Genomic DNA, 26,964 nt, shown 5'->3' with positions numbered 1-26,964 from the left:
CTAATGGGCTCTGACACGTATGATTTTATTTATTTTTTTATGCTTAAGCTGACTGTAGTGAGTCAACTCACACAAACAAACAAATATATCACAAGAGGTATGTGTAAGTCTGAAAAATGATGATCTTGTGGCTTGCAAGTTGCAAGTTTGGTATTTTAGCCAGAAACTTGAAGACAACTCAGTATTTGGCGGTCCACATAAAATGATGCGGCGGGCCGGATCTGGCCCACGGGCCTTGAGTTTGAGATCTGTGGTCTACTCTGATTTAAAAGGGATACATTTAAGTTCAAATCAGAATGTGTTTAAATGTGCCCTGAAATGAAATGAAAATATGCGATGAAAATTATTGTGGTGATTCTCAAATTAAGATGATGATCCCAAACTGAACCAGCCACCCCACCCATGCACATATTTGCAGTAACTTGTCAATACAATACAGTATGAATAAATGTGTTGCTTTGTATTACATTGAATGCTGAAAGAAAAGCGCTGAACTATCAAAATATATATATGTTTTTGTGGTGAAATATAATTATCTATTGTAAAATATCAATAAAGTTTTCCGTTTTCTCTGACAGGCCTATTAGAGAAACATGTTCAATTGCTGAACTTACAATAGTTACCTCTTCTGAAGAATCCATCTTTTCATCAAAAATTGATAAGAATGCTGCACAATCACACACAAGGGCATAACATGCTGCGGCAGACATCATATTGAAAGAAAAACCACAGTATTTTTTTTTTTTAATAATGGAGAATCCTGGAACAGATTGAGGGTGTGCATATTCATGCAACCAGATTTTGGTACTTATTTTTCCCTTCAAAAGATATTTTTCATGGAGTTGAACTTGAATAGGTCACATAGATGGTGGAAAAAGATTTAGGTCTGATATGCTTTTTATATCCACTACAGATAAATCAATTGAAATAATTATGCATCATCCTTCGTCAGGAGTTTCACATTTGAGGCGCGTCCCATTCGAGCAGCTGTGAGCTATGTAAGCCTCCTGTTTATGCACCTTCAGAATCTCGCCATATACCTGAGGGACAAGCAAGCTTGTGCATGTGTCAATTTGCGGTTATTAATGCCATATGCTCACACTTAAAACGGCTGGCTAATCCTCGGTCACACGCCAGCAGCTAGCTCAGGATTATCTGTGTTTGTTTTCTCACGAGGGGTGATTGTGTTAATATATCCAAGAGGTAAATCCGCACACAGCGGGGCGAGTGAGGAATGTCTTGATCAGAAGTTGAAAATGGGAGGCTCCTTGCATTTGAGGGTGAAATAAGAGACACGCAGACAAGAGCCCATCAGAGAGGAAAAGAGAAGCTGAGGGAGAACAAAGTCAAAAGGGAGATTAAGAAGAAGCTTTGTTCTCTCAACTGTGGAGTTATGCCGGTTGGCAGAAATGTCCAAAGTTCCGTCATCAGACAAACGTGATGTACGAATTTGATTTAGAATCAACAGTAAAAAAAGGAAAGACCAAGGACAGCAGGACACACACACAAGAATTAAAGCTGTCTGTGCTGTAAACTCTCTGGTCAGCATGAGGCGTGTTTCTCCTCGTGTTCAAATGATCATTGACTCTTTAGTATATCATCAATTACAGTACAGGCAGAGAAGCCGGAGAACCACCTTGTAACATCAAGCCGGGCTGGGCACGTCTTGTGCATTGACTGTATGTGAGCCAAACACGCACACATGCGTACACACTAGAATTCTTTTTCTCCAGCAAGTAGGTTAGCTCAACAATTTCTTCTAATCGTGAGCGGCATTAAAAACGGAAAATACACAGCGTGATCAGACTAGATGATTCAGAATGCAAGTTTCTACTATATACATATTTTGTGAGGAGTTTGGAATTTTTGCGTGTGGGTTCTCTCCGGGCACTCCGGATTCCTCCCACACTCCATAAACATGCATGCAGGCGAATTGGACACTCTAAATTGTCCCTAGGTGTGTGAATGGTTGCTCGTCCCGGTGAAAGTTCAGGGTGTCCCCCCCTACTGCCGGAGTCAGCTGGGATAGGCACCAGCAAGCCTATGACCCTTGTGCGGATGAGCAGCTATATAGCTATAGAAAATGCGCATATATATATATATATATATATATATATATATATATATATATATATATATATATATATATATATATATATATATATATATATATATATGGGACTGGACTTGACCTCGTCAACCTTTTCCGTTGTGTCACCCAATCAGCTCCCTGTACCACTTGTGTCTATTCCAGGTACTTTGGTTAGTATTTTTTTTTCTTCACCAAATTAAATTGTTATTTTGGATCAAACCATACCTCCCTGTTTTGATGGTTCACATCCTCCTCAAACACCACATCAACAAATCTAACCTAACAAGTACAAGTACAAATATCACAATCATTAATCCAAGAATCTTTTTTTTTCTATATTAGGTAAAATTCATTCTTTATGAGGTTTGTGTTAGTAGATTTACCCGGCTTAGGCTTTGATCAGTATTATCATCATATGGCACTCCAGATCAGTTTGTTTGCGTCTGGCTTTAATGTCTGACAGGGTGTAGTGAAGCTCTGTTTGCTTTTTCCCTCCTGTTGTTTATCAATGATGATTATTGAGCCCGTCCTAGGAGAAGCCATAACAGCCCAAGCCATGCTATGCTGAGTTTTACAGATGAATATGTGTGAATTCACGAACAAGTCCAGTATTTCTCTAAGCTGCAGCTTTTCTATCAGTTCGGAAAAAGGTTAATCTTTGTCTCATCGTAATACATTCTCTAATACAATACGTTTTGACGCTTGTCTCTGTTCTGGTGGCTGAATTTCAGCCGGGTCATTCTGTTCTTCTCACTAATAAACTTTTTTTGCTGATGTCATCAACAGAATTCCTGATGTGCAATTTTAGTTCTGGCCTGCGGTCTTTTTAGTGTGTTTTGTTTTGCAGCATTGTACCAGTGAGAACGAGATAAAGGTTATGTCCAGGATTATGATGAGCCTGGGATTTTCCAAACGCACCTCTTGGTTACTGGAGCTCTGAAAAATCAAGGGGCTGATGTTTTTTTCTGCCATCTCAACCAGCCCTTGCAGAATGTCTTTGTCCTTCTTTGTGAAAAAAAAAAGAAAAAAACAAACCAGACTGTGATGGATGATTAGAGAACTAATTCTGTGGCCGCTGTGTAGAAATGCCTCAACAGCTCCTGTGGGAGGCCATGTTTACTCAGTTTCCACAAAGTACATCCTGAACTAGGACTTTTTAAGGATGAAGTTCATGATGCTCAGTGAGAGAATGTAGTCCACAGGAAATCAAATGCCTAACTGTTGGAACAAGGCAGCTGGAATTTCTGCAGCCTTGAGCATGTATACCTCAAGGTTGTATATTCTGTACCAAAGGACCAGTCGCTTCAGACCCCATTAACAGTTGAATCAAATTCGTCACTTTTCGATGGCATGGATGACTGTTGACGGCTTCAAGAGTTTGCAACTTATGAATGTAGAAAACTGTTATGCTGGAAGAGCTGGCTATCAGAAATACTTAAGGTGTTGCCAGGCATATGGGCCTCTCCACATCATGCTTTATTATCAGTACTTCCGCAAAAAGAACAAGCAATTGCCTCAACAGACAGAGAGCAGACAGGCCTTGGGCGTGAGAGCACACCACTGTCAAAGAGGTTACAAAAGATAACTGAGGCTGAGAAGCAAACAGACTGGACTAGAGTAATAGAAGGTTAGTTGGCAATTCATAGTGTTTGTGTGTGCATTGATCACTATCTGAGTGATACATTTGTTTACCTTTGAAATCAGAGTAATGTAGATGATTGTATAAACTACAAATTTCAAAAATGTCATTACATAATACGAAACCTCAAGCTGCGTTTGTTTTGGATTCTTGGGCACAAGCGGATGGTTCTGACTCGCCAAGAGCCAAAGGCAAACCTCAATCGCTGTAATTCATATCAGCGGATAATAGCAAATTGTTTGATGCTGAAATGGGATGGAATAAAGACCCATTTAAATGACACCCTGCTTATTTGTCTTGTCTTTCCCTGCACTGCTGCTGTGTTGGCAGTACAAAAATCTAAATGCAGCAAATCAAGTTGACAACACCTGCAAACGTTAACAAACGTGAAGCTTCAACACCAGATTAGTATGTATATTAACACCAGTCATCGGATTACAAACTGGTGCAACTGAAAAAGCTTCTTCGGATACCATTTTGAAGGTTACATTTTATAGGTATGATCTTAGAAAATCATTGTAAGGCTCTGTTGATTTGTAAACTTTCTTCTGGTGGTGAGCATGGTATTACATGTAGCTAGTTAACAATGCCGGACGTAAAACACACTTTGCTAAGCATTCTACGTTGGAAAAATTAGCTTTGATCGGCATGCGTGAGTCGATTCCTCCACACACGACACCTTTCTGCCACTTTGGAGGTTTAGGACCAGCTGGCAAATCCTCAAAAGACTGAAAATGCTATAATAATCCAAGTATTTTATGTTAATAGGTATTTGTGCGTGCACCACACATGGAGCCCCACCATGATGGCTGCGATGGAGGAAAAATCATCCCAGCATGCTTTGCTCTGAGCGATGTGAAAGTGACATACCTGAAAACCTCTTAACTGGCATAAATAGTCTACCCAATCATCTGTATCTATCTAGTCATTTTCTACAACATCAAGGTCATGGATGTATGTACATTTTTTGTAGGTGAGGTGAGGTGCAATGTGGACTGGTGGTCACCAGTCAGTCATAAAGTAGAGTTCTGTTCCAGCATAGTTTTGAGCACTGTATAATATATTACATTTAATAATGGCATTAGTGGGAATCTTTTCTCTCAACACCCACTTAAAGGAATTTTAAAAAATGACCATGAAATTAGCGTATAAAGAAGACAAAATACGCGCGTGCATGTGTGTGTGCGCGAGTGCGTGCATGCGTCTGTTCTGGAGAAATAAATTAATACTGTTTGGGTTCCAAATAACAATGATTTGTTTTCCATTAGCTGTTCTTTTAAACAACCAAAGCCCCAAATTATATTCCTCCACATTAGAGAGGCAGTATTTTGGATATAAAGCATCTTTTCTTCATGAACAATTCAATAGCTGTTAAGTAGTGTTCATCTTGTACCATAATAAACCTTTTTCCCCCGCATGTTCACTTATCAAATTGTTTACATTCCAAGTGTCCTTCATTCATTTTTTACTTCACTACATCTCCCAATTCAGCTGATCCCTACCAGTAAAAAAAAAATCTCAATAAAAAAAATCAACATATTCACAAACAAGATACCCCCAATTTTTTCATCTGTATTAGACATAGACATTGACAAATGTTATATCATAGGCACCGTAGATATTGACAGTGTGCAGAACGACGATGTTTCTGGCAAAAATGTAACACCATAGTCAGTCCTTCCGGAAGTCCAACCATCAAATTTAGGAGAAACTCTGTGCCAATTTCAACAGCTCGAAACGCTTGCATACTACACTGCATGCTTGGTAACACCTTTTAATCATGTGCAACTCATGTACATGTCAGAACTAAGTAAAACCTAAAGGGGAGACCTTAGAAAAGGCAATTTGCCGGCAAGATTTTCAGCATTGCCACATGAAAAAGATCGAAATTTTTACATACTTGCCTTAATGTCTTTGTGAAGCGGAAAACTCATTGAAAGGTTCGCTTGCAACAGCTTTAGCTTAACTTTCTGTGAACCCCCACTATCGCTTCCCCTCCATTCCTCGCTCAATAAAGAAATGACCATTCAAACAGCAGCCTTTGCGATTATAAAATTGTGCTTTTTCAAATCTCGATTATATTGAAAATGCAATTAATCGCTCGGCCCTATGCGGTAGGTAAGTCTGGAGGGGAGGGTTCACATTAATGAAAATCACATTTGTACAAGGCTTGAAAAGGGACTACTCAGGACTATAGGTGCCATCATTTTAACAAATGTGATCTTCGATACTACCAATCTGTTATAAATTCTCTCTCATGGGGAAATTCAATTCACATTTTGCTTACCACGACACACCAGACGGAAAAATTATCATTCACCGGTGGGCTACTCATCGTAGCTCAAATTAAGATGAACATCTTACTGACCATGTAAAAAGAATGATCAACTCCTGTCATGTAAAATTGATGGCCAAGGTAAAAGAAAATGTTCTTGGAGGCACAGGAATATAAAAACGTGAAACTGTTAACCAGTAAAACGTGTTAGTGCATCAAAAATATTAATGGACGCTTGTTGGATAATTTATGTGTGTGGGGGGTATGGTACACTTGAGCTTGTGGGTGATAAGTGTTTCCTGTTAGGATGAATGAGGGCGAAGCTTTTGAGTGTGTGATGAGGTTTGTTCGAGCTTGCTCCCTGTCACCGACACATTAGGAAAAAGAGATGGGTGGGCATCAGTGGGTGGCTGATGGAGTGTGTCAGGAAGGAATGGGGGAGGCGGATTGGCATGATGGTGTGCTGGATGAAAAAAGGAGGGCGTTAGTGATGAGTGTATGCTTACAGTGCAAGTGACACCTCGCCTCCTCAGACTGATTTTCTAGTTCATTCTGTAATAGGACCCATGTTAGAACTTCTTTCATTCCCAACACAACATGTTTTTCCTTGTCTCTCTCATCGTTCGTCTGACTTTTTTTTTAAACAACATATTTGTTTTTTTTTTTTCGTAGTGGCATCCCCAGCAATTATTTTGCCTTCTCTCCTTCAATGTAGCATTTGTATTTTCTTGCTAAAACTGCTGACTTCCTGTGAAGCAGTTTGCTGAGGTTTACGGCTCACAGAGAAGGGGATGTGTTGGAATAGAAAATGAGAGATCAGAAATAAGGAGAAGAGGAAGTAGGATATCAATATTCCCACTGAAGCCTGAATCCTCACAATGATTTTTCTTTCCGAATAGAATCTGACAGCAAATACCCTGCAAAGCCATGGATCCTGTTTATCCGCTACCCACTATGCTTTTTTCATGCCACTCATAAAGAAATGATGCATGCTTACAGACATACTTTAAGAACAAGCATAGTGACAGAAGATCTAAGGCCATGTGCACTGAAAAGGGCCACTCGGAGGGAGCTGATAATCACACCCACCCTCATTAATGTTTTCCACACAAAAAAAAAAAGTCTCCGTGTATGTGTGCCTATTTGTCTACTCTCTGTAACAAGCTGCTGCACAAAGATGATCAGAGGGAGATGGTTGCTTTACATATAAAGCCCACAATCAAATGGCCACCTCAGGCAAATAGGTCTCAAAAAATGTTTATAACAAGCAAGCGTTACGTGAGCAGGTTCCATTTCAAAACATCTCTTTCGCTATGATTCAAAGGAGGCTTTCAAGTCAATGATTTGTCAGGCTCAAATTAGATGACGCTTGGAGTTGTCGTGGTGATGCATACATTTGGAAATAATTAATCATAGTAATGAGTTCAAATGTGAAGCTTGTGTTCGGGAATCCAGGATGTGTTTTTTGAAGTACGTGTCGAACTATGATTCATTGCAAGGAAATTATGTCATTGACGTGTGAAGCCTCGCTGTTTCAACAAGGGGTTCATGTGCTGGCATATTTAACGGACAGACAAGGAAAATCCACATAAATATTTCATGTAATTGAAGAGAGTAAACAATATGCTTAGTAAATTTTTCAGGATATTATCATGCATCATATGTCTACAGTATTTGCCGTTACATGTTACAATAGAATGAATGAAAGAAGATTATATAGCTACTTAAAAATGTATCTGGATCCAAATGATTTTGTTTTGTGCAACGACTTGAAGAAATGAATTTGAGAAACGGCAACCTTTTTTTTATTGAAGTAAGAAGAGCGGTAACACCACGCAGGCACCAACGTTGGCATAATTGTCAATTATAATTGTTGTGAAAAGTAGTGAAAAGTGAAAATCTACAGAAACTTACAATTGACAATCCTCTTTAAGGTGAAGATGAATTAATCCCAGCCAATATAAGATGATTTTTTTATTTATAATAAATAGCATTCACATTTTGTAGCATAGCATTGATCACAAATTAGTCATAAATATTTTACATTGAAAGAATCCCAGAAGTCTGAATTTTAATGTTTTGATTGCATTAACTATGTTAAGGTGGACACTACTATTTTCTGAATGTATAATGACTTTTGGCCCTGCTACCATTTAAAATAGAGCAGACAGTGTAAGAAATATGATATAACATTTTGTTACTTAAATGGCAATTCTGTTTTGTTTGATGCTCAAAAGTTGTTGTGCAAAAAAAATTGCAGTAACAGTACTGTACTGCATTATAATATGAGCTGGCTCTTAAACAGTGTTTCCCTCAATAAGACCTTACACTCAGTACCTTTCAATTTCATACCATCATTGTAAATACAGTATTTGAAAAAATTGAGGACTATCATCGCTCAAAAAAAAAAAAAAAAATATATATATATATATATATATATATATATATATATATATATATATATATATATATATATATATATATATATTTCTGATTGTTAATGTAGTCAGAGGTTTTTTTTCTTCCTTTTGTTATTGCACAATAATTCATATTTTCCATCTTTCTGCTTTTGATATGCAAACAGGCACTTGCGGTATTTGGAGGCTGAAAATAGTATGTAAAAAAAAACGGCTCATTTGCATTTTGCTGTTCTTAAAAGCGCTTTCATTACAAAACACATACAACAGTTATCAAACGCTTGAGTACCCAACATGTAATGCAGCTACCTGTATTCCATTCATTCTCTCTCCAGGCGGTGGACTACGAAAGCCGCAGTTCCTACTCTTTCTCTGTGGAGGTTCTCAATCCCACTGTGGACCCACGTTTCTTGCGTCGAGGATCTATCAAAGACCGAGCTTCAATCAGAGTAGCAGTATTGGATGCGGACGAACCGCCAAGGTTCTCCAGGGCACGATATCACATGGATGTTTCTGAAAACTGCCCTCCAGCCTGCACTGTGGGCCGAGTCAGTGCTGTAGACCCAGATACTGGCCTGACTAATAACATCAGGTATAATTAAATATTCAACACTTCTAAATGCCTCTATTAACTATAACATAATTTAATTTCCAACTTTGTATGGATAGTATCGCAGTACCCTCATTTTAGTAATATAAAGAGGTGAAAAATATAAAGTGCACAGTGATTAACCTTTTTTCCTGTCAAAAAATAAAGGGAAAGTACCTGTATGTATTTATTTTCAATGATTTCAATGACAGGCGCAAGTCAGTGTTTAAATATAGCTTTGTTCATACTTGCTCCTGTTTTTTTTTTTTGACAGATCAAAGTCTTATCGTTCCATCAAACACCTAATTTAAATAATATTTTATCATAACATAACAGCACTGCTGTACTTTTTTTTTTTTTAATCTCAGAGGGAAAAAAAAGATCATCAGACACATTTGTAAATCAAGTATATTCAGTTCTTTGGATTGAAGCTTAGCAACGTTTATGGCTAAACAAATTATTGAAGCTAACCAAGCCCACTCGCTGTTCCCCAGAGCCGGAAACCGACCGCCGTTTTTACAGATCCTAAGCTTCTTTGTTACAGAAGGTTATTCCAATGGTTTTGTGGAGAATAAGGCAATAATTTGTCTGCAACAAAACTGAATTATGTCCCAATTAGGCACAAGTGCAAATATTGAGTGTGTGGGGGGAATGATAGTTGATGTATCAAAAGAGATATTCAAATTATCTCCAGCACTTCAAAAGAGTCACTATCAGCTTCGATAATCTCCCTATATTAATTCTTTGGCCGTTTAAATGCAGACTTTTTTCTTATCACTTCCTTGCACACTGCTGCCCTGTTTTCTTCTTCCACTCGCACAGTGCTTTTTTTCTTCCCTTCAGCATCACTTTTTTTGTACTTTACCTCTCTATGCCCCCTTTTTCTTATACCTTACTTTACCTCTCCTCTTTCTCGCTATTTGTCTCACTTGCTTTTCTCTAGGTTCTCAATTGATCCTCAGTCAGACCCAGAGGCTTTATTTCGCATCACCCCAGACTCTGGCCTCATCACTACAGCCATGGAACTGGACCGGGAACGTGAGCACTGGCACAACATTACTGTCATTGCTACCCAAAGAGGTTAGAAGTCATTATTTGCATGACACCTAGCAGTGATACAATTTTCATCCAGAGTGTAATGTGCTGAATAAACTGCAGAGCCTTTTACCCAATCATCAGTGTGTTTAGGTGTAAATTCTTAATTATTTGAACACCACAATCCAGTATATCCCTTGTGTAATGCACTTTACTAAGCCGCTTAGAACTTCCAAACAAATTGGAAGACTTTAGGTTGGAATTCATACTTTGTTCCAGCATTCCAAAGGATCAATAAACAGCAAACACTACATTTGGAGTCATTTGACACTATGCTGGGATTCAAACTGAAAAGTGAGAACAAGCAATGACAGGACAGAAAATTAGATGCTTCTTTTAAACCTCAAACTGTGGTTTTAGCATCCCTTCTTTAACTAACAACCATACATTTACAAGCATTAACCTTCCCTCCCACAATCAGATTAGTACTATGTTCAGACTGAGTCTGACAGTTCAGCAAATGAGTATAGGAGGCAGTTGGTTTTCCAATTAATTGCAATTGCAAAGAAAGTAAATACTAGTAATACAATTCTAGTTGAAGTAATTGTGCATTCAAGTGTATCTGTAGAGGTTATTGAAACTAAAAAAAAATATCAAACTATAACACTACTTCAATCACACAAACACAAAAATTGACTCACAATTCTAAGATGTAACTGACGGCATGCTCTGAAGGTGCATTCCATCCAGAATCCAATCAAGCCAGAGATGTGCCCAGTCAATGCATTGTCTCCCTTGGTGTACAAGGCATTACAATTAAAGAAATTAAAAAGGGTGAAAAAAAAGATACAAATCGTTATATTTGATTTAGACCAAACAGGATTAGCAGTTGGCAATCAGTCTACAATGTCACACATTAGAGTGCAACAGGGTTCATTTGTACTAACAAATTTGAGAGAACAATTAATGCACCATGGACAAAATATGAAATTTGCCTACATTATGAGGCAATACCGGGGGAAAAATTAGATATTGGGGGGCATCTTGTGTCTGTGACAAGCCATTGTTGTCCCACCTAAATTAGGTTGTAGTGGCATGAAGACATTGGACAGCCTCTTGATAGAGTCCATATTTCTTCAGTTTTCATAGTCCTCATGTTTCTTATTTCATTTTTTCCCCGCTTCTTATTCCAAATGGCTTTTGTGACATTTGGAGTTGTTTACAGTAGAAGATCCTTCTACGGATGAAGAGCAAGTTGGCATCAAAGCAACGCCCCGATGTTTGTTCGAATGAGCATCAGTTTTTGTCTGCTGTTTTTCTCAATTGAGTGCATTTATTCATAGGACTTTTGCATTTATTTGTGGGTAAACAAGATCGATAATTAATAGGCTGTTAGACTGGTTCAGATTCCCCCCGTAGACTTAGCTTGTGCAGTGTGTATGTGTGTGTGTGTGTATGTATATATATATATATATATATATATATATATATATATATATATATATATATATATATATATATATATATATATATATATATATAGACTTAAAGGGGAGGTCATTCATAGGCAACTTCACAGGGTTGTGCTAGCTAGCTTGATGAATTAGACCATTTTTTGCAACATTATGTATTGTCATTATTTTCATACACTTCGATTGCAAATTGACACTTTTGGCTGTTGGGGAATGTAAGTCGAAACCTTAAGGAGTTGTTTTTTGTAGAAGTCCCGAAATGAACATCTTAGTCCAAAATTCATGTTTTCGTCAATGACTCAAAAAAGTAAAATCTGCAACATCGTCCCGAAAAACATGAATCCTCTTCATAAACATTCATTAATCCTGCATAAGTCAGCATTTACACCAATGCAAAACACAGTACCTAATTCTCACCCCAAAAAATGCCTCCCAACTTTTCTAGTACTGGCTCACATTGGATATAGTTAATCTTTGCTCTAAATGCACTCAGGGCCTGTTGTGGCAGCAGTGCTGTGTTGACAGAGGAGCACAGCAAGTGTCTGTCTTCAATAATGAGCCCCATCTAATGCGCAAACTGTTGGAGGCAGTGTTGACATTGTGCACAGCAGGTCTCAAGATGGCCACAGGCACACTATTCACCCCTTTGGCATTACAGTACAATGTTGTTTTCAGGAATGGGAACCAGTGACGTTGTGTATGTGTCCATAGAAAATGTTACCTTTCCCTGTAGCAACAGTATGTGCCGGTTAGTTAGAATTGTGTCCAAACCCATCACAATCGCAGCCTAAAATGCACCATTGAATTTTGGAGCTCAGAATGGGACTCCACACATTTTAAGCATGGCTGTGAGAGTGCATTCAAGTGTGTCAATCCAAGTGAATGAGCAATGGAAGACCCTCTGCTAATCCATTTGAACTACACTCTTGTGTATCTCCATGCGGATTGACTGTTCTCTGCATTCACACACACACACACGCACACACAAATGCATGCACACACTCCAGGCTGTTGTGCCGCAGAATGGAAGAGTTTTATGCGTGTCTTGTGTCGTGGAAACGTCAGATATTTTCCAGCCGAGGACCTGAGTGTTGCAGCACCAGCCAAATCGGACTTTATATTCAGCAAACTCACTAATGGGATCTGAGTGCTAAGGTTTGGATTAACACCAAAATGGTTGAGTTTACCCACAAGTGCAATTGAGCCGATTTAATGGAGTGCACATTACACCTTTGTGTGCATTCACAGGGATGTTTATTGCAGTTGGGAATTTTGTTCATAGAATTTTATATTTGAAGCTGTTTGTGTGGACTTTGTGCTGTAAACAATCTGTCTCTTGATTGCTTTTTCAGACAACCCCAGCCAGGTGTCCCGGGTTCTGGTTGCAATCGAGACGTTGGACCTGAATGATAATGCTCCAGAGCTGGACAGACAATACACAACGGCCATGTGCGACTCGTCAACCACTGGAAAGGTATCCAGCGCATGTTCGATATTACATATGTGTCAAATGTACATACAATGAGATTCAACAAAAGCTTTGGAACTGTGAATAAATGCATAAAGATGGAATTAACCTTGACATTTCAGATCTTCCATGTCATGCGCAAACAGAGAGTTGTATTCTCACATTATTTGGTGGAATCACAATCTTTTATAACATTCTAGTCTAAAGTACAACACTAATTACTAATATAACACGTGGGATTCCATGTAACTATTTTACAAAATGCCCTTATTAAGAAAAAGCATGGCACGTAACTGTCCACCTCATCAGGGTATAATTTTAGAATTAACTCTGTTTTAATATATATAAAATGTGTATTTTTTCACTATAGTATGATGTGGGATTTGTAAAGGTGAAATCTGTCATAAAAAGACAGCTGAATGGACTATTCACAATGGTTCATAATGCATTTCGTATATGACCTAATCTATGATATTATGACATAATCTTTGTATATACCTTTATCATTTATTTGTAACGCGTCTCGATAAATCGTATGCCTAAAGGAAGGATTTTGAGAAAAATAATCTGTATTTTTAAAATTTTTTTATCAGTCTGACCTGATTGTACTTTAGTAAAATGAAATCTGAAGGGTTAGGGTGAGGGGTTGGGTTAGAAATCAATCATCATCTCTCTTTGGCCCGATCATTCTTAAGAAATCGCCCCGCTCAAATGAAATACAACCAATAAGAGTAAGAGGGCATAACAAATAACGTGTCAATTTGTCACGTGGAAACATGTGCATAGTTAACACAACCCCACAGCCTATCGCTGAGCTTTAAGCTTGGGCTTCAGGAGCTTTGCTGAAATAACGGTGGAGAATTAATAAAGAAAAAGTCTGTTCCTTGTTTTGTAAAAGCTGCTCTTAAAGCTAGAGAAGCAGATCAAGGAACCTCAGGAAGAAGGCGATTAAGAAGCAATGCAGAATTAAAAACATCTGCGCTTGATTGAAAAGCTTATCCCGTTTTGATTTTTAATTGATTGCAAATTGCAAAATATAAGACTTTAAACCCGTAACATTTAGGGATCTTTTTTTAATTTCACAAGGTCTGGAGCAAATCAAGGTGTATGACTGCATAGGGGTGGGCCGGACTTAGTTTGGGCATTTTTCCAGATTCGTGTAAGCCAGTGAAATGCAGGGGCATTTAAAATGAAGTGTTTTGGTCTGTTGTGGACATGAAAACATCTGAGCTTCTTTCGCCACCAATCATAGTAGATTATCTCATTTCTTTTAAAAGCCACTCATGAGAGGTGCACTGTTAGTTCTTGACCTGCCAGACTAAGACATTCATTTGCTTGAATTGTGCTGCAGGTTAAGGCCTGCAAAATAAGTTCATAAGAAACTGCAATAAGACCACCAGAAGTTAGTGACAGAAAATTAGACTCCGGAATGCCCATCATAGAGAGACAGATGCACCAAATTCCCAAACAAGTGCAGAGATGTTTGCCATAGATGTTTGCATCTTCACACGTTATCAGTGCAGCTATGCTGTCTATGAATATGAAGCTTATAGCATGGGTGGTCAATGTGTGATAAAAGCTAACTGGATGAGTTTATTTCTATGCTATTGCCACTCAAAAAGAACATTTCTGATGTTACTAAATTATGTTTATTAGGTATTTTGACAATGCAGGAAGAGGCATAAGTAATTACTCTACCCAATTGTGTGTGAAAGACAACAGAGGGAAAGAATTGACAACATTAAAATGAAAAGCAATAAACTACAGAAAATCACCTGATTTCTAACACTACCCACTGAAGTCGCTAAAAAAATAACTATACATTGTAGGACACCCATCAGATAATAAGGGGAGCTTTGGAATTGAACCTAGAGAAATGCATTATGGGATTGTATAAAATTAACAATCATGTCTGAGCGACATCACAACATTGTCAAAATGCAAGCAAGTACCATCGCTATTTTGAGTTTATATCAGCTGAAAACAAAAAAATTAAGTTTTGTTACATGGTCAACGGTGTTATCTACGATTCCAATTGAATGTGACAGAATATAAAGTTGCAACTTAACATTTAAAAAGAATTTGCCAGTAGTATAAGGTTGCGCCAGTCAACAAATGAGACTGGTCAATTCTCCCCGCCCTGTAAATTCATGCTTTTATTTATAAAAAAGAATTGCATTAAAACTTTCTCTCAACTGTTCTCTTGCATTTCCTTTGCCCTATTTGCATTATGTATTTGTTTAAGTCCGACCAAAACCACTGATAGCATCTCTGTGCTCTTTAATTTCCCACTGGACACCATGCTTATTTTAAGCTTCTATATGGGCCGAAGCATCGTTATTTTGCATTTTGAACCATCTGTTAGGTTTACAGCTCTTTGCATTACTCGTGCTTTTGGTTTTATTACTAGATTCTATAGCAATATTATCAATTCATTTTTTTCAATTTTGATGTTTGTGTTTATGCAGTTATTTGACTGAGCTGGAGTGAGACTGCACGCAGGAAAAAAATGTGAACGATGTGTACACATGTCTCCGTGTGACAAGTCATTAGTCACAACACAATCCAATATTCATACACGACAATTGATACTTTAATGTGGCCATGCTTACAAGGCCTCGGTTATACTATCCAGCTCAGAAGGCATGCAAACCTCTTCAGCTCTGCATTCCTCAAACGTGCACTCAAATAATCTCTAAAAGGATGTCTTGCATAGTAATGACTGCTGTTTTTCATCAAACAGAAATTACCCATCAGCTTAGGCTGATGTAAGACATCCTTTTAGATTCATTTTGTTACCGCTGCCACTATAGACTCATGCAAATGCTCTTACCAAATTGAAAGCCATATAGCAGCGAATTTGTGCAAGGCGATTCATGTCAGCCAGTTATTTATTTGGGTGTGTATTACACTTGGTTCACATGCGCCGCTGTACTAATTGTTTGGCTTGTTTTGATTTCTGCTGATGCCAGCTAATGGCTTATTGCTTGCTAAAAGCAATATATGTGCATCTCTCTCATTACTCTTTCTTTCTCATCTTGCTGCCCCCCCGTTCCACACACATACACATTGATGCTCGTCCCTCTATCTCTGGGTTGCAGGTGGTGCAGGTGTTGCGAGCGATTGATAGAGATGAAGGAGGGAATGACAGCACAGTGTATTTCAGCATCCCTCCGGAGTCCAGAGCTGCCCTCAACTTCAGTGTCAGGGACAGTGGTGGTATGGGCTCAATCATTTCCCGTCACTCTATTTGTCTTAATTCCTTTATTGTTTTCTCAGCAGGGCAGCATGTGGTTGTTGACATTTTAAAGCTCTTCATCACAACTTTTTCTTTCAGCTTCACTATATCTTCCTTTCTTTGTGTCCTCTTCTTCACATCTGCAGTACGTTTTCATTTCTAGTTATCACGTCTGACTCTTCTTCTGACTCCCATCCTCAGCATCCGTTTTTTTCTTACATCCCAGAAAACACCATTTTGTGACGTACATCAGTTACTGTTAAAAAACGTTCACAATCTTTCATCTTCATTGTCCATCTTTCATTAATATTATGGTAGTCTGAATAATATGGTATTTAAATTTGAGCATGATTGACATTATGGCGCATGTTCTTCAGTACATGAATTGTTATGCATTCATACCCGCACCACTTTTCCTATTCCTGTTGAGAGTGGGAGCCTTTACCTGATACATGAAGAAAAAAAAAAAAACTCACACTGTCACTGAGCGTGAGGTACTAGTAACTAGTATAATACCACAGAAGAAATGATTGCCTCTTTGATGTAAAGTTCAGTAGTAGAACAGAGAAAATCTAAGATCCCATTGTTGGTCCAAGGTATTTTTCTTGTGTTTATCTTTCCCTTTCTGACATCAAAATATTTGCTTTATTCAAATCGCCGCTTGATTTTTGACTTGTGGTTGTTTTGTGTCGCTTTTTTGTGAAAACATCTCAAACCATAGTGCTGTTATTTTTGGATAAGATGGTGCAAAAACACTCAATAATGATGGCCAAATTCCATGTCTAAATTCCAGAGCCGACTTTGTAATTGTTTTGGAAGTGCACATCAGGATTGGGTCTTTTTTACTGTTCAACTGTATGTGGAAATATGATAATAAATAGAAAGCAGTACGTCTATCTATTTGAAACCCGAGAGTTGTTGTTGCTGTTGCTAAGCAGAAACAACACAGACCCAAACTAAAGGAGAAGACAGGACAATGACCTTTGTAATGTTTTACCACATAACATAGTAGTTTCCATATTGTACAAATAGCCTTTATAGGAACTGTGAGTAGTGTGGATAAGATCATGGATAATCATGATGATATAATAGTCTTGGTGGCATTGCTGTTGGTAGGTTTTTTTTTCCAACTTTGATTTACTCATAGAAAAGACTAGAACAGCATATTGAAACTGATAAAGGTTTCAGCTGGGAAAAGTAATAGCTCAAACTGCATGTGTTGCTCTTCAAATCTGATAGTGTTGCTATGATGGGGGAAAATGAGCAGAAGACTTTAAAGGAAACAAGGTACTACAGTACAGTATTTCCTTCTTTCACACACATTAACATGATTGTCACTGATATCTGTGTAGAAGACAGTCCTTTTACTGTATGTATCGCTTACATTAGAATATATTGTAGAAATCACAATAGATCACATTGCAAGAATGTTGCTGCTATGAACTCATTCGCCACAATTGGCAGGTATATGAGTCCAATTCCATTTTTCCTGTTATTGAATGAGAAAAGATCTTTCTATTCTGACAACATTTAGAAGATTGTCACCTGAATTACCTCTCTGCAGGTCCCACAGCAAGCTTGGTTTTGCTGTCCCAGTTGCAGCCGCTGTCCCGTTCCCCATCATCCACCCTGACACTTTATGTGCCACTGGTTCTAAGAGATGGGACATCAGGTCTCACCAGCACAGGCACCGTTACAGTGTCTGTCTGTCCCTGCCTGAGAGGAGGGGCAAAGACTGGGGAGAGAGAGAAGGGCAAGCAGGCTGATGGTGAATGGGACTGGGAAAGAGAAGCAGTTTGTCTGCCCCAGCACTCCACATTGCCTTCGCCTGGCCTCAGCACTGCAGCTTTGCTAGCCATATTGGCATGTGTTGCAACACTGCTAGGTAAGTTTCATTAAGACAGAACAAATGGGATTGTCATTTAAAACAAATTCAGTAATTTAGCACAAAAATAGTGTCTTTATTTGTTCCGTGATTTTTGTCAATTAGAACAGTCGATATAATGTACCGTATTTACCGCAATATAAGGCGCACCTAAAAGCCTTGTTTTTTTTTTTTAAAAGCTGATGATGAGCCTTATAATTAGGTGCGCCTAATATATGGATCAATATTGAGATTGGGATTCTTAGATGGGGAATGAACTGATAAAGTAAGATTTGCCTGTTTCTTTTGTGTGTTTACAGTTGAACAAGGTTGGTCATATTGACTGAGTTATTATGCTATTGAGAGTTTTGAGTTATTATTTGAGTTTGAGTTGAGTATTGTTATCACTCTGAGTATTACTATATTGTGATTGAAAACGTTTTAAAATATGTCATTAATTGAGGGTGCGCCTTAAAATCTGGTGCGCCTTATATATGGAAAAAAAAGCTTTAAAATACTGTATGTCATTAATTAAGGGCGCACCTTATAATCCAGTGCGCCTTATAGTGCGGAAAATACGGTATATCTTTGTGACATCATTGTATTGGAAAGGCTACAAAATGTTTTATACAAATCTACATATGAAAAGAAAGGTAAATTGACTTTAGAGACACTTCTCCTTCACCACGTGCCAGCACGCTTAATCTCCATATGAAAGTATGAATGAAAGTGCGTAAATATTTTATAGTCTGAGCTGCTTGAAAGGATGGGTTCTTTTTTGCTAATCACTTCTAAAATAACTATTATGCTTGATATTCTTGGCTCGTGTTTTGGGTAGCCACACAATGAAATGTCACTTCCACCTGAGCAGGATTTCACAAATGCTCTATTGAATAATGTGCAGATGCTGAGAAAGCGTTGGGTTATGGCCAGCCTCGTTGTCATTTCTATTCACTCCGTTGAATCCCTACTCATGCCTTGTTGATAGGGACATTATCATTGTGGATGAGACCCGTTCAGTCTCGAAGGAATTCAATATTGCGTGAAGGTGATGCAGAGAGGCTTTTGGTGAGATGAAAGACTATAAAGAATTATATAAGTTTAAGTACGTAAAATGATTTGGCTTTCGACTCGACCGCCAATTTCAGTGTTGCTAATGACAAAATGCCAAAAATACTTTTGAAAGCTCAGTTACGATTTCTGCTATTTGGTGGTATTATGACTCTTAATCAGTGAGGATTAAAGGTGGCACCAAAGGTAATGAAATGGATGGTATGATTCATATGAACACCAAATACCTTTTTTCTGATATTTAAGCTATCTATGGTTGGTGCGCCTCTTATCCACTCTCCAGGGATGTATATTTCCATCTGGAAAAATATATGAAACTTGTTGGGCATCAAAGGAGCCGCAATCTGTATCTTTTCCCAGTCAAATATTATGCTGTGTTTTGGAACGACAGAGTCATGAGAGAGTAAAGCTTCTATTTGCCTGGCTGGAGCTCAAAGTCAATTACAGAATGGTGGCTTGCAGCCTGCTGATATGATACACCTGCCCTCTAACCCAAGGCCTCCGCTGAATTTGTTTTGTCTCACCTCTTTGTCTACCTTAATGTTTCTCCATCTCCCTCTCCCCTTTTACCTCCTGTTCCTCCTTTTTATTTCCCCTGTGACCTCCTTTTACCCTTTTTCATCATTCTTTTTTTTCAATTTCATCCCTCAATTGCCTTTGTACCTGCTGCCATCACACCATAGCGGTGAGCGCCCTGTCATTGTCGCTGAGGCGTCAGAAGCGTGACTCGCTGTCACCGCTGGAGGATGATGACGTCCGTGAGAACATCATCACATACGACGACGAGGGCGGCGGGGAGGCCGACACGGCTGCCTTTGACATCGCCGCGCTGCAGAGCGCCCCTCACAGCTCACGCTCACGTGGCTATCGCACATTGGACAGCAGGAACATGTAAGTCGGTAATGTTCTCGTAACCTGTTCCATCCGGTTATTCAAATGATTTACAGTCAGAGATGTACAAGAGGAGCCCGTTTCTGCCCCAAGGTAGACTCAGTCTGGTCTATGTTTTAACAGTAACCCGAGGGCCTTGGACAGTCGACAAAATGCATACAAAGTTGATGAATCCATATGACCATGAGTCAGTCGAACCATTTATGTGGATGGATTTTGTTTTTGAAAAGAATTTCTTAACCTCCTTCTGACTTTCCTTCACATGATTTTTCCAGAGCTAGCCCAACCTTGTTTATATCTAGGGAATCTTGTTCTGATCTACCGTGTTTCTCCTTGTACAAGTCGACCTTGTGTATAAGTCGACCCACCTCTTTTTTTTTTTTTTTTTTTACTGCAACCTGGGTGAATTTGACATAAATGAGATAAGTCTACCCCTAACTTTAGCGGTTACAATTAAAAGACAAGGTGTGTGTTGTTAAAATGACAAAATTGCAATATCTTTACGTGCATTTTTTCATCGTATATATCAAATAACATACTGTTGTGGTTACTGTTGTACACACGCGCATAGACGTAAATGCTGAAACTAATGTTGCATCATTAGCAATTTGAAGTTTCTATTCTTTATTTTTTTGACACAGCTGAATATGAATTTGTCAAAAAGCCCTAAAAGTTATCACCACTATCTGACAAACCAAATAGGTCCTCCCATTTAAATCCTCTCGTTCTTGCTCGTCATTTGCGCAAACATCCTCGTTACTCCTCCACGGGTAGTCATCTTCGGACGCTTTCAATTTGTTTGAAATGGAGGTCGCCAGAAATCCTTTACTGAGGTCTTTTTTATCCAAGTGACCGCTGTGGCGAGATCAGAGTATGGATCGGTTGCTCTTCGCTCTGTTCCTCCCCTCACCTGCTAACATCCACATGTGCCATGCCACTGCCCTCACATTTTTGTCTTGAACTGACAAGTCAAGCTGTCTTTTTCTTTTCATAATGGGTCAAAGACCACTGGAAAAATTACCCACGCAGCCTCGTTGTTAACAACATAGAGGTAATAAGGTGGGGCTTGATGAAAGTGCAAATGCGCTAAAACGGATGCGTACTATATCGAATTAGAGGTATATATAATCATTTGAACCCTTGTTAATGACATGATATTACTTATTTTACATTCCAATTAATGTTATTCAAACTCAGATATGTGGAGAAGATTGGTCTGGTGTTGAGATCTGCATCAACCCCCGCCAATATGGGGGATGAAAATGAGTAAAAAAAACTCGACTTGTACATGGAGGATTACGTTAAAGTTTCCATTTCCATTTGAAAATCATCTACAGGCTGGCCACCAGCCAAAAGCTTTCATTTGAGAAAGCTTCTGTGTGAGACTTTTATGTGGTTGTTTTCTGTTTGTTGCATCCCCTCCTTAAAAAGGGAGTCCACTCAAAGTCTACCATAAACACATGGCAAATAAAATAACCTGACTATATGCGCAACCCCCACCTTATTGTTTTTTGTTTGTTTACTGGGGGTGGGACAAGTCACAAATCCTTCGAGACAAGATGTCTCATGAGTCCACGAGAACGAGACCAGACTTTTGCAAAATTTCTAATATAAAATAATGCCAATTATAAATGTTCAAAAATGCTTTATATTTACTGCAACAAAATTAAGGATCTAGATTGTCACTGTAATTATAAAAGAAGAGCCAGGCTCATTTTTCAGCTACGGTTGAGATCTTCTGTAATACTGTACAGTTTAACAAAATGCATGGAATCATTAGGCCTGAAACCTAAAGCTTTCCTGCAAAACTTCCCAAGATGACAATAAAAGCATGTGCGCAAACACACGATGTAAAATGTGTGCTTTGTGGTCAGACTTTATTTTGCGCAGGATGAAATAAATGATGATTAACCACAGACTGAGTTTTAGTAGTGTGCAACAGCTACGCGGCATGAAATCGCGTAGTCTGGCACATGACCGTGAGTAAATAAAAACAGCCAGATTTAGATAGAGCCAGTGGCCCAATACAATCAATATTCAGATGTTCAAAAGGCTTGCTTTTTGCTGCGATTAGGTAAACAGGTGCAGGCTTAATCAACCATCAATGCGTAGGAGTCACCTGGCGTACATGATAAGATTTATGTGACACATGACGTTTGACCCTGCGGCAAAAAAAAAAAAAAATACATGTACCGTTCTAGCAGAGCCTGAGTTGTAGGTAAAAAAAAAAAAAAAAAAAGTTTTGCGCTAATCCCTGTCTTTAGGATGGGCCGTTGGTTCTTCCAGTGGCCTGACAAAAATTACAACTATTGCCTTAACGTCTAGCGGCACGTGGCATATTTCGTCACCCTGGGGCCTACTGGGTTTACACATAGGATTAAACCGTGAAGTAAAAATGCCAGCGACAGCTACTTTGTGTGACAGAGCAGTCATCAGCGAGTTCAGCTGCTTTCAATAATGTCTGTTTTGCGAGGCAATTTTTGAATTGCTCAAGCACTATAAATTCAGACAAACTCAACATCAAAAGTGTTTACATTTAGAGCAGAACACCAACAACCAAACTGCCAGATTATATCTCAGGCAAATTCAATGAGCGTTTGGCAGTTGTCTTTCACCCATTATACCGTATACGCTTTTGACGGTCTACCCCTGGGACAAATTCATACACTGCGGCTTTTAATTTTAAATAGTTCATACAGTCTAGCGCACTAAATAGCCACCTAAAATCCAATCCATGTTCTCTGTTTGTGTTGATGGCAGTGAAGTGATTTGAATCCTATTTATTAAAATTTTCAGAACATCCAACAACCCATCCTATCTCCAGAATGGTCTCCCTTTTTAGTTTAGGCTTACTTTAACCAAAACTCCAAAGTATATTGTGACTAAAAGCAAAATCCGGGTCACCGGATGTATCCTTCAAAGGAGAACACTTGCCTTCACATGATCCCACTGCACATAAACCTACATCACACATCTCAAGCTTACTATTTAAATGACAAGACTCAGAACCATGTAATAAATTTCAGTATGAGCCAAGTTTGAAATGTATAATTCACTTTTCCACACCCACACAAATCCCCATTCAAATCACCACTTATTCCAATCGCCACATTATAGCAAACGTATAACCCCAACCTGAGTCAGGATATTGACATTGTAGCTCAATATCTATAGATTTAAGAGGTGGAATATATCTTGAACCCCTCCTCTAAATTGCTCTTAGGAGGTTTTATAAAGATTATGGCGGCTATAGAAAATGGATGGATGGATGGTACCCCTGTGAAGGGTAGTTGTGTGTATAATGTCATTTTTCTAAACCGCAGAGCCATATTTTGTCAGATTATGTTCAAGGATCCTTTTTATATCCCTTCATTGTTTTGATAATTAAATGAATAACTGACATGAAGCGTTGTTCATGTTTTGGTGAGCTCAATAGTGACGTCAATGTAGCTTACCTGTTTTCATGGGTCATGGTGGTAAAATTTAGCATCATAGCTGTTATGACCTTGGCTTTTGGTATTATTCCTCCATTTTTTTAAATCACAAAACATAATCCCTAAATTCATGCGAATCAAATTTGTGCTTAATGAGGTGGCCTCGACTTTCTGCATCATGCTGATTTGCAGCTGAATCTTAAAGGTTCTTAAAAGGCATCAAGTCCATCTTTCCAAAAAAAAACTGCTTAATTGGCATTAAAGTGTTTTAAACCGGTCCTTCAAAAATCAAAGCAAAAGGCTCTTTTTTCCTTCTTCTTTTTTTTTTCAAACTGGGCATAACGGGGCATATGCGCCACTCTAGGCCATGGTTGGACGGAACCAGACGAGTCCCAGCCAATCCTGACACTATTCCTCATTTGCATTAGAAATCATGGCATGGAAGGCACACACAGAGTTTGACGTTGCACAAGTTCGCACAGCTGCATCCCTTTGTGAATGATGACTGTACACTTACGTGATTGTATGATAAAAAAATTGTCACACTGTTGTCAGATGTAGACCACTTCCAACCTTGCTTAATCAACCGGCTAAGCCTCCTACCCCCACTGGGCATTCAGTTAAAATCTTTTTAAAATGGCCCATCATCAATCGGTCGATTCGTTATTATAATTCGTTCAATGCATTTATTTTAAGAATAATTCAGCGGGATTGATGGTGCGTCGCTTACTCTAGCCGGCACTCCAACAGCTGTGCCGGAATAAAGTGCTATTAAAACACATATGAAATGATAATGATTATAATTTATTTAATGATTTACACAATGATGAGGGGATTACTATCCCATGCACGCCGTTGTCAAATGGTGACCGCACTCCTCACCTCTCCTCCTCCCCTGCCGTGTAAGGGTGTGATTAAAATGTTATTTAAAATGATCATGATTATAATTTGTTCAGCGAAGTGATTTGTATATATTTCAGAGGGTTAGAGTTACCCATTTACTGTATGAATGAAATACGATGCCATTTATGGACACGTGTCTCAGAGCATGGAATCTGTCCACCTGCTCCTACTTCTGATCCACCAAAATCGCGTCTAGTTAACACCACCTGCGCTGCAAAATAGACCAGCAGTTGCACCGGGAGGCGAATCCCACTGTGTTCGCCGGACCCCCAAATGGGACGTAGCCGGTCTGCTAAATTCACAAACACGCAGAACTAGACTTGCACTAACACAAAATTTAAGTTGTGCTCATTTTTCCAACAAGCGCGGTTTACTTTCTGTGACCAAATTATTGGTGTGTCAGGGGTGCGGCAACAATATGTGCGAAAGTATGCCCAAACTGGGACAACACCATTCTAAACAGGGTAGACCATATTGAGGTTATGCACATCTTTACCACCTGTTGGACGCCTGTCTACCAAATTAGGGCCCATTATATTGAAGTCATAGTGAAATTTTGGTAATACCAAGTCAAATTCATTCAAGTTCAAATCCTTTTTAGTATTATCATTTGTAGTCAAATGTGCTTGCGTAATGGGATTTGGGAACATTTCTGATTTACAAATAAGTCCATCCACAAGACACAACCACAGGCCTCACACCTACTACATCACCTCTGTAGTTAGCCCCATGCATCAACGCACCTTCACACGCAAGCATGTGGTGACATGTGGCTTCATTTAATTGCAACAACCTAATGACTGGGGCGGCTTTTCACACACTAAAAGGCTTCCTGAAAAGGAGCAATTTACTGCTTCGGCGTGGAAGCTTTAATCTCCGCTGGTACAATAATTGATCCACTTTTGGAAGCGATCAAGCCATAACTCCCAGGTCATAATCAGGCACCATCAAACTGCTGATGTGGAGTGCTATCAAGCCGAGCAGTCCTGGCGGACCACATTGTTGTTCTCATTTTGTTAAGGCTTGTTTATGCACTGCTACATCAATGACTTGTTTGCACACACTTTGATGTTCCTTGAAACATTTTATTGCCTTTGGTCTAATAATTAGCTCCAGTGAATTCATGCAATTTCTATGGAGAGACCATAAAAGGAGGGAAGGCTGCCTCCCGTGTCAAACTTTATGGGGTTTTTTTTCCGCACTTTATGGAGATACTGTAGACACTAGAACACGAAAGGCCCTCTCATATATAATGCAATTCCCTGCAATAGATTATGCTGTTGTAAAATTAGTAACTATTTATGTTTTTATTTGTTTCTCAGAGGGCTAGCACCCTAAAGTTGGATTTGAAAATCTTCACATTTCAAATTTCATCTTCAATGCTCATGTGATAATAGTGGCACAGTCAATTATGCTGTTGATGATGTTTTTGTAGTAATACTGTATGTATACGTAAGCTTCCTAACAATAACATTGTCATTCGCATACTGTATATGACTCATCCCGGGTCTTTTAATTACACTATTCCTATCTTTTCTGTCCTCAAAAACATTGAAAGTGGGTTGTTTTTCCCAAGCCACCGTATTTGAAGTGTCTCAATTTTGTTATACGAACATCAATGTGTGAGGATTAAGCATCGAAGGGATTTCACGATCTTAACCTATTCACAGCCAGTCCAGTTAACAATTTTTAGTTATATAGCTGTCAATGGCAAGTTAAGATGGATCTTTGACATCTTTAGCCATCAATGGTAGTGAACAAGGTAAAGTGATGGACTTCTGATGTATCCTCTGTGGATGTATGAAAACGGGCATGTGCCAGCTGAACCCTAAAAGACAACGGACTTTAATCTAAATTATCACTGTTTTTATCTTTCCCTGATTATTTATTTTGAATATACATATTGTTCAGAGTTTCTGTTCTATTTGTGTTATTATTGTAAAATAAAATAATTACTTCGATAACTTCCTGAATGTTACTGTGCTGAACATACCTATTTCTCAGATTAATTTAGCCTCATAAAGGATATAAAAATGTAAACATTTTTTTTTATTTACATTCAACATAATACAGTAGCAGAGTATGCACATATATATTACCTATTTACTGTTATAAATCATTCCAAATATGCACTGCACGCTTTGGAAGGGTGGAGGGATAGGGAGATTAGCTTCTGACAGACCAATCACACTCAGCTTTGCATCTGCAAAGTTGTGTGCTATGAAGATTTAGGCTGGGTTTTTTTTGTTTTGTTTTTTTCCAGCTAGCATTCTGAGTAAGCAGATGCTTTTTCAGATGGGCATGAATTGGATTTTGTTACTTTGTTACTTTTATATTCACGGACACCTGTTGCTTTCACCATGGTTTTCATGTTGTTTAAACCAAAACACATGATCTTAATCATTGCAGAGCGATGACTTGACGTGTCGTTTCGTCTGTCCAATTTCCATGCTGCAGTGTATTTTTATGTGTGTGTCTGTGCATGTTTTTCTTCTTGTCTACTGTGCTACAACAGAAATAACTTGTTTGTCACTGGATAAATGTATAGTAGTTAATTAACTAATTTGAATAGAATC

General features: G+C 38.6%; 1 protein-coding gene and 1 long non-coding RNA gene across 2 annotated transcripts in view; one reads left to right on the top strand and one right to left on the bottom strand.

Annotated features, from left to right (window-relative positions):
- Nucleotides 1-26,964, bottom strand: part of LOC148414883 (uncharacterized) — an 82,430-nt gene that overhangs the window by 42,404 nt on the left and 13,062 nt on the right. The window contains exon 2 of the long non-coding RNA XR_015867433.1: nucleotides 17,780-17,960. This is a non-coding gene — a long non-coding RNA (uncharacterized LOC148414883). The remainder of the gene's footprint in view (nucleotides 1-17,779; nucleotides 17,961-26,964) is intronic.
- Nucleotides 1-26,964, top strand: part of cdh24b (cadherin 24, type 2b) — a 106,060-nt gene that overhangs the window by 75,205 nt on the left and 3,891 nt on the right. Inside the window, exons 6-11 of the mRNA XM_088429248.1 lie at nucleotides 8,759-9,015; nucleotides 9,956-10,092; nucleotides 12,872-12,993; nucleotides 16,089-16,206; nucleotides 17,790-18,110; nucleotides 19,844-20,051. Coding sequence (XP_088285374.1) covers nucleotides 8,759-9,015; nucleotides 9,956-10,092; nucleotides 12,872-12,993; nucleotides 16,089-16,206; nucleotides 17,790-18,110; nucleotides 19,844-20,051 — 1,163 coding nt within the window. The remainder of the gene's footprint in view (nucleotides 1-8,758; nucleotides 9,016-9,955; nucleotides 10,093-12,871; nucleotides 12,994-16,088; nucleotides 16,207-17,789; nucleotides 18,111-19,843; nucleotides 20,052-26,964) is intronic.

Source organism: Hippichthys cyanospilos, chromosome 12, assembly GCF_059441005.1.
Source record: "Hippichthys cyanospilos isolate Australia breed blue-spotted pipefish chromosome 12, RoL_Hcya_1.0, whole genome shotgun sequence".
Lineage (NCBI taxonomy): Eukaryota > Metazoa > Chordata > Actinopteri > Syngnathiformes > Syngnathidae > Hippichthys > Hippichthys cyanospilos.
The sequence above is the reverse complement of the archived record's forward strand: the minus strand, read 5'-3'. Positions and strand labels throughout refer to the sequence as shown.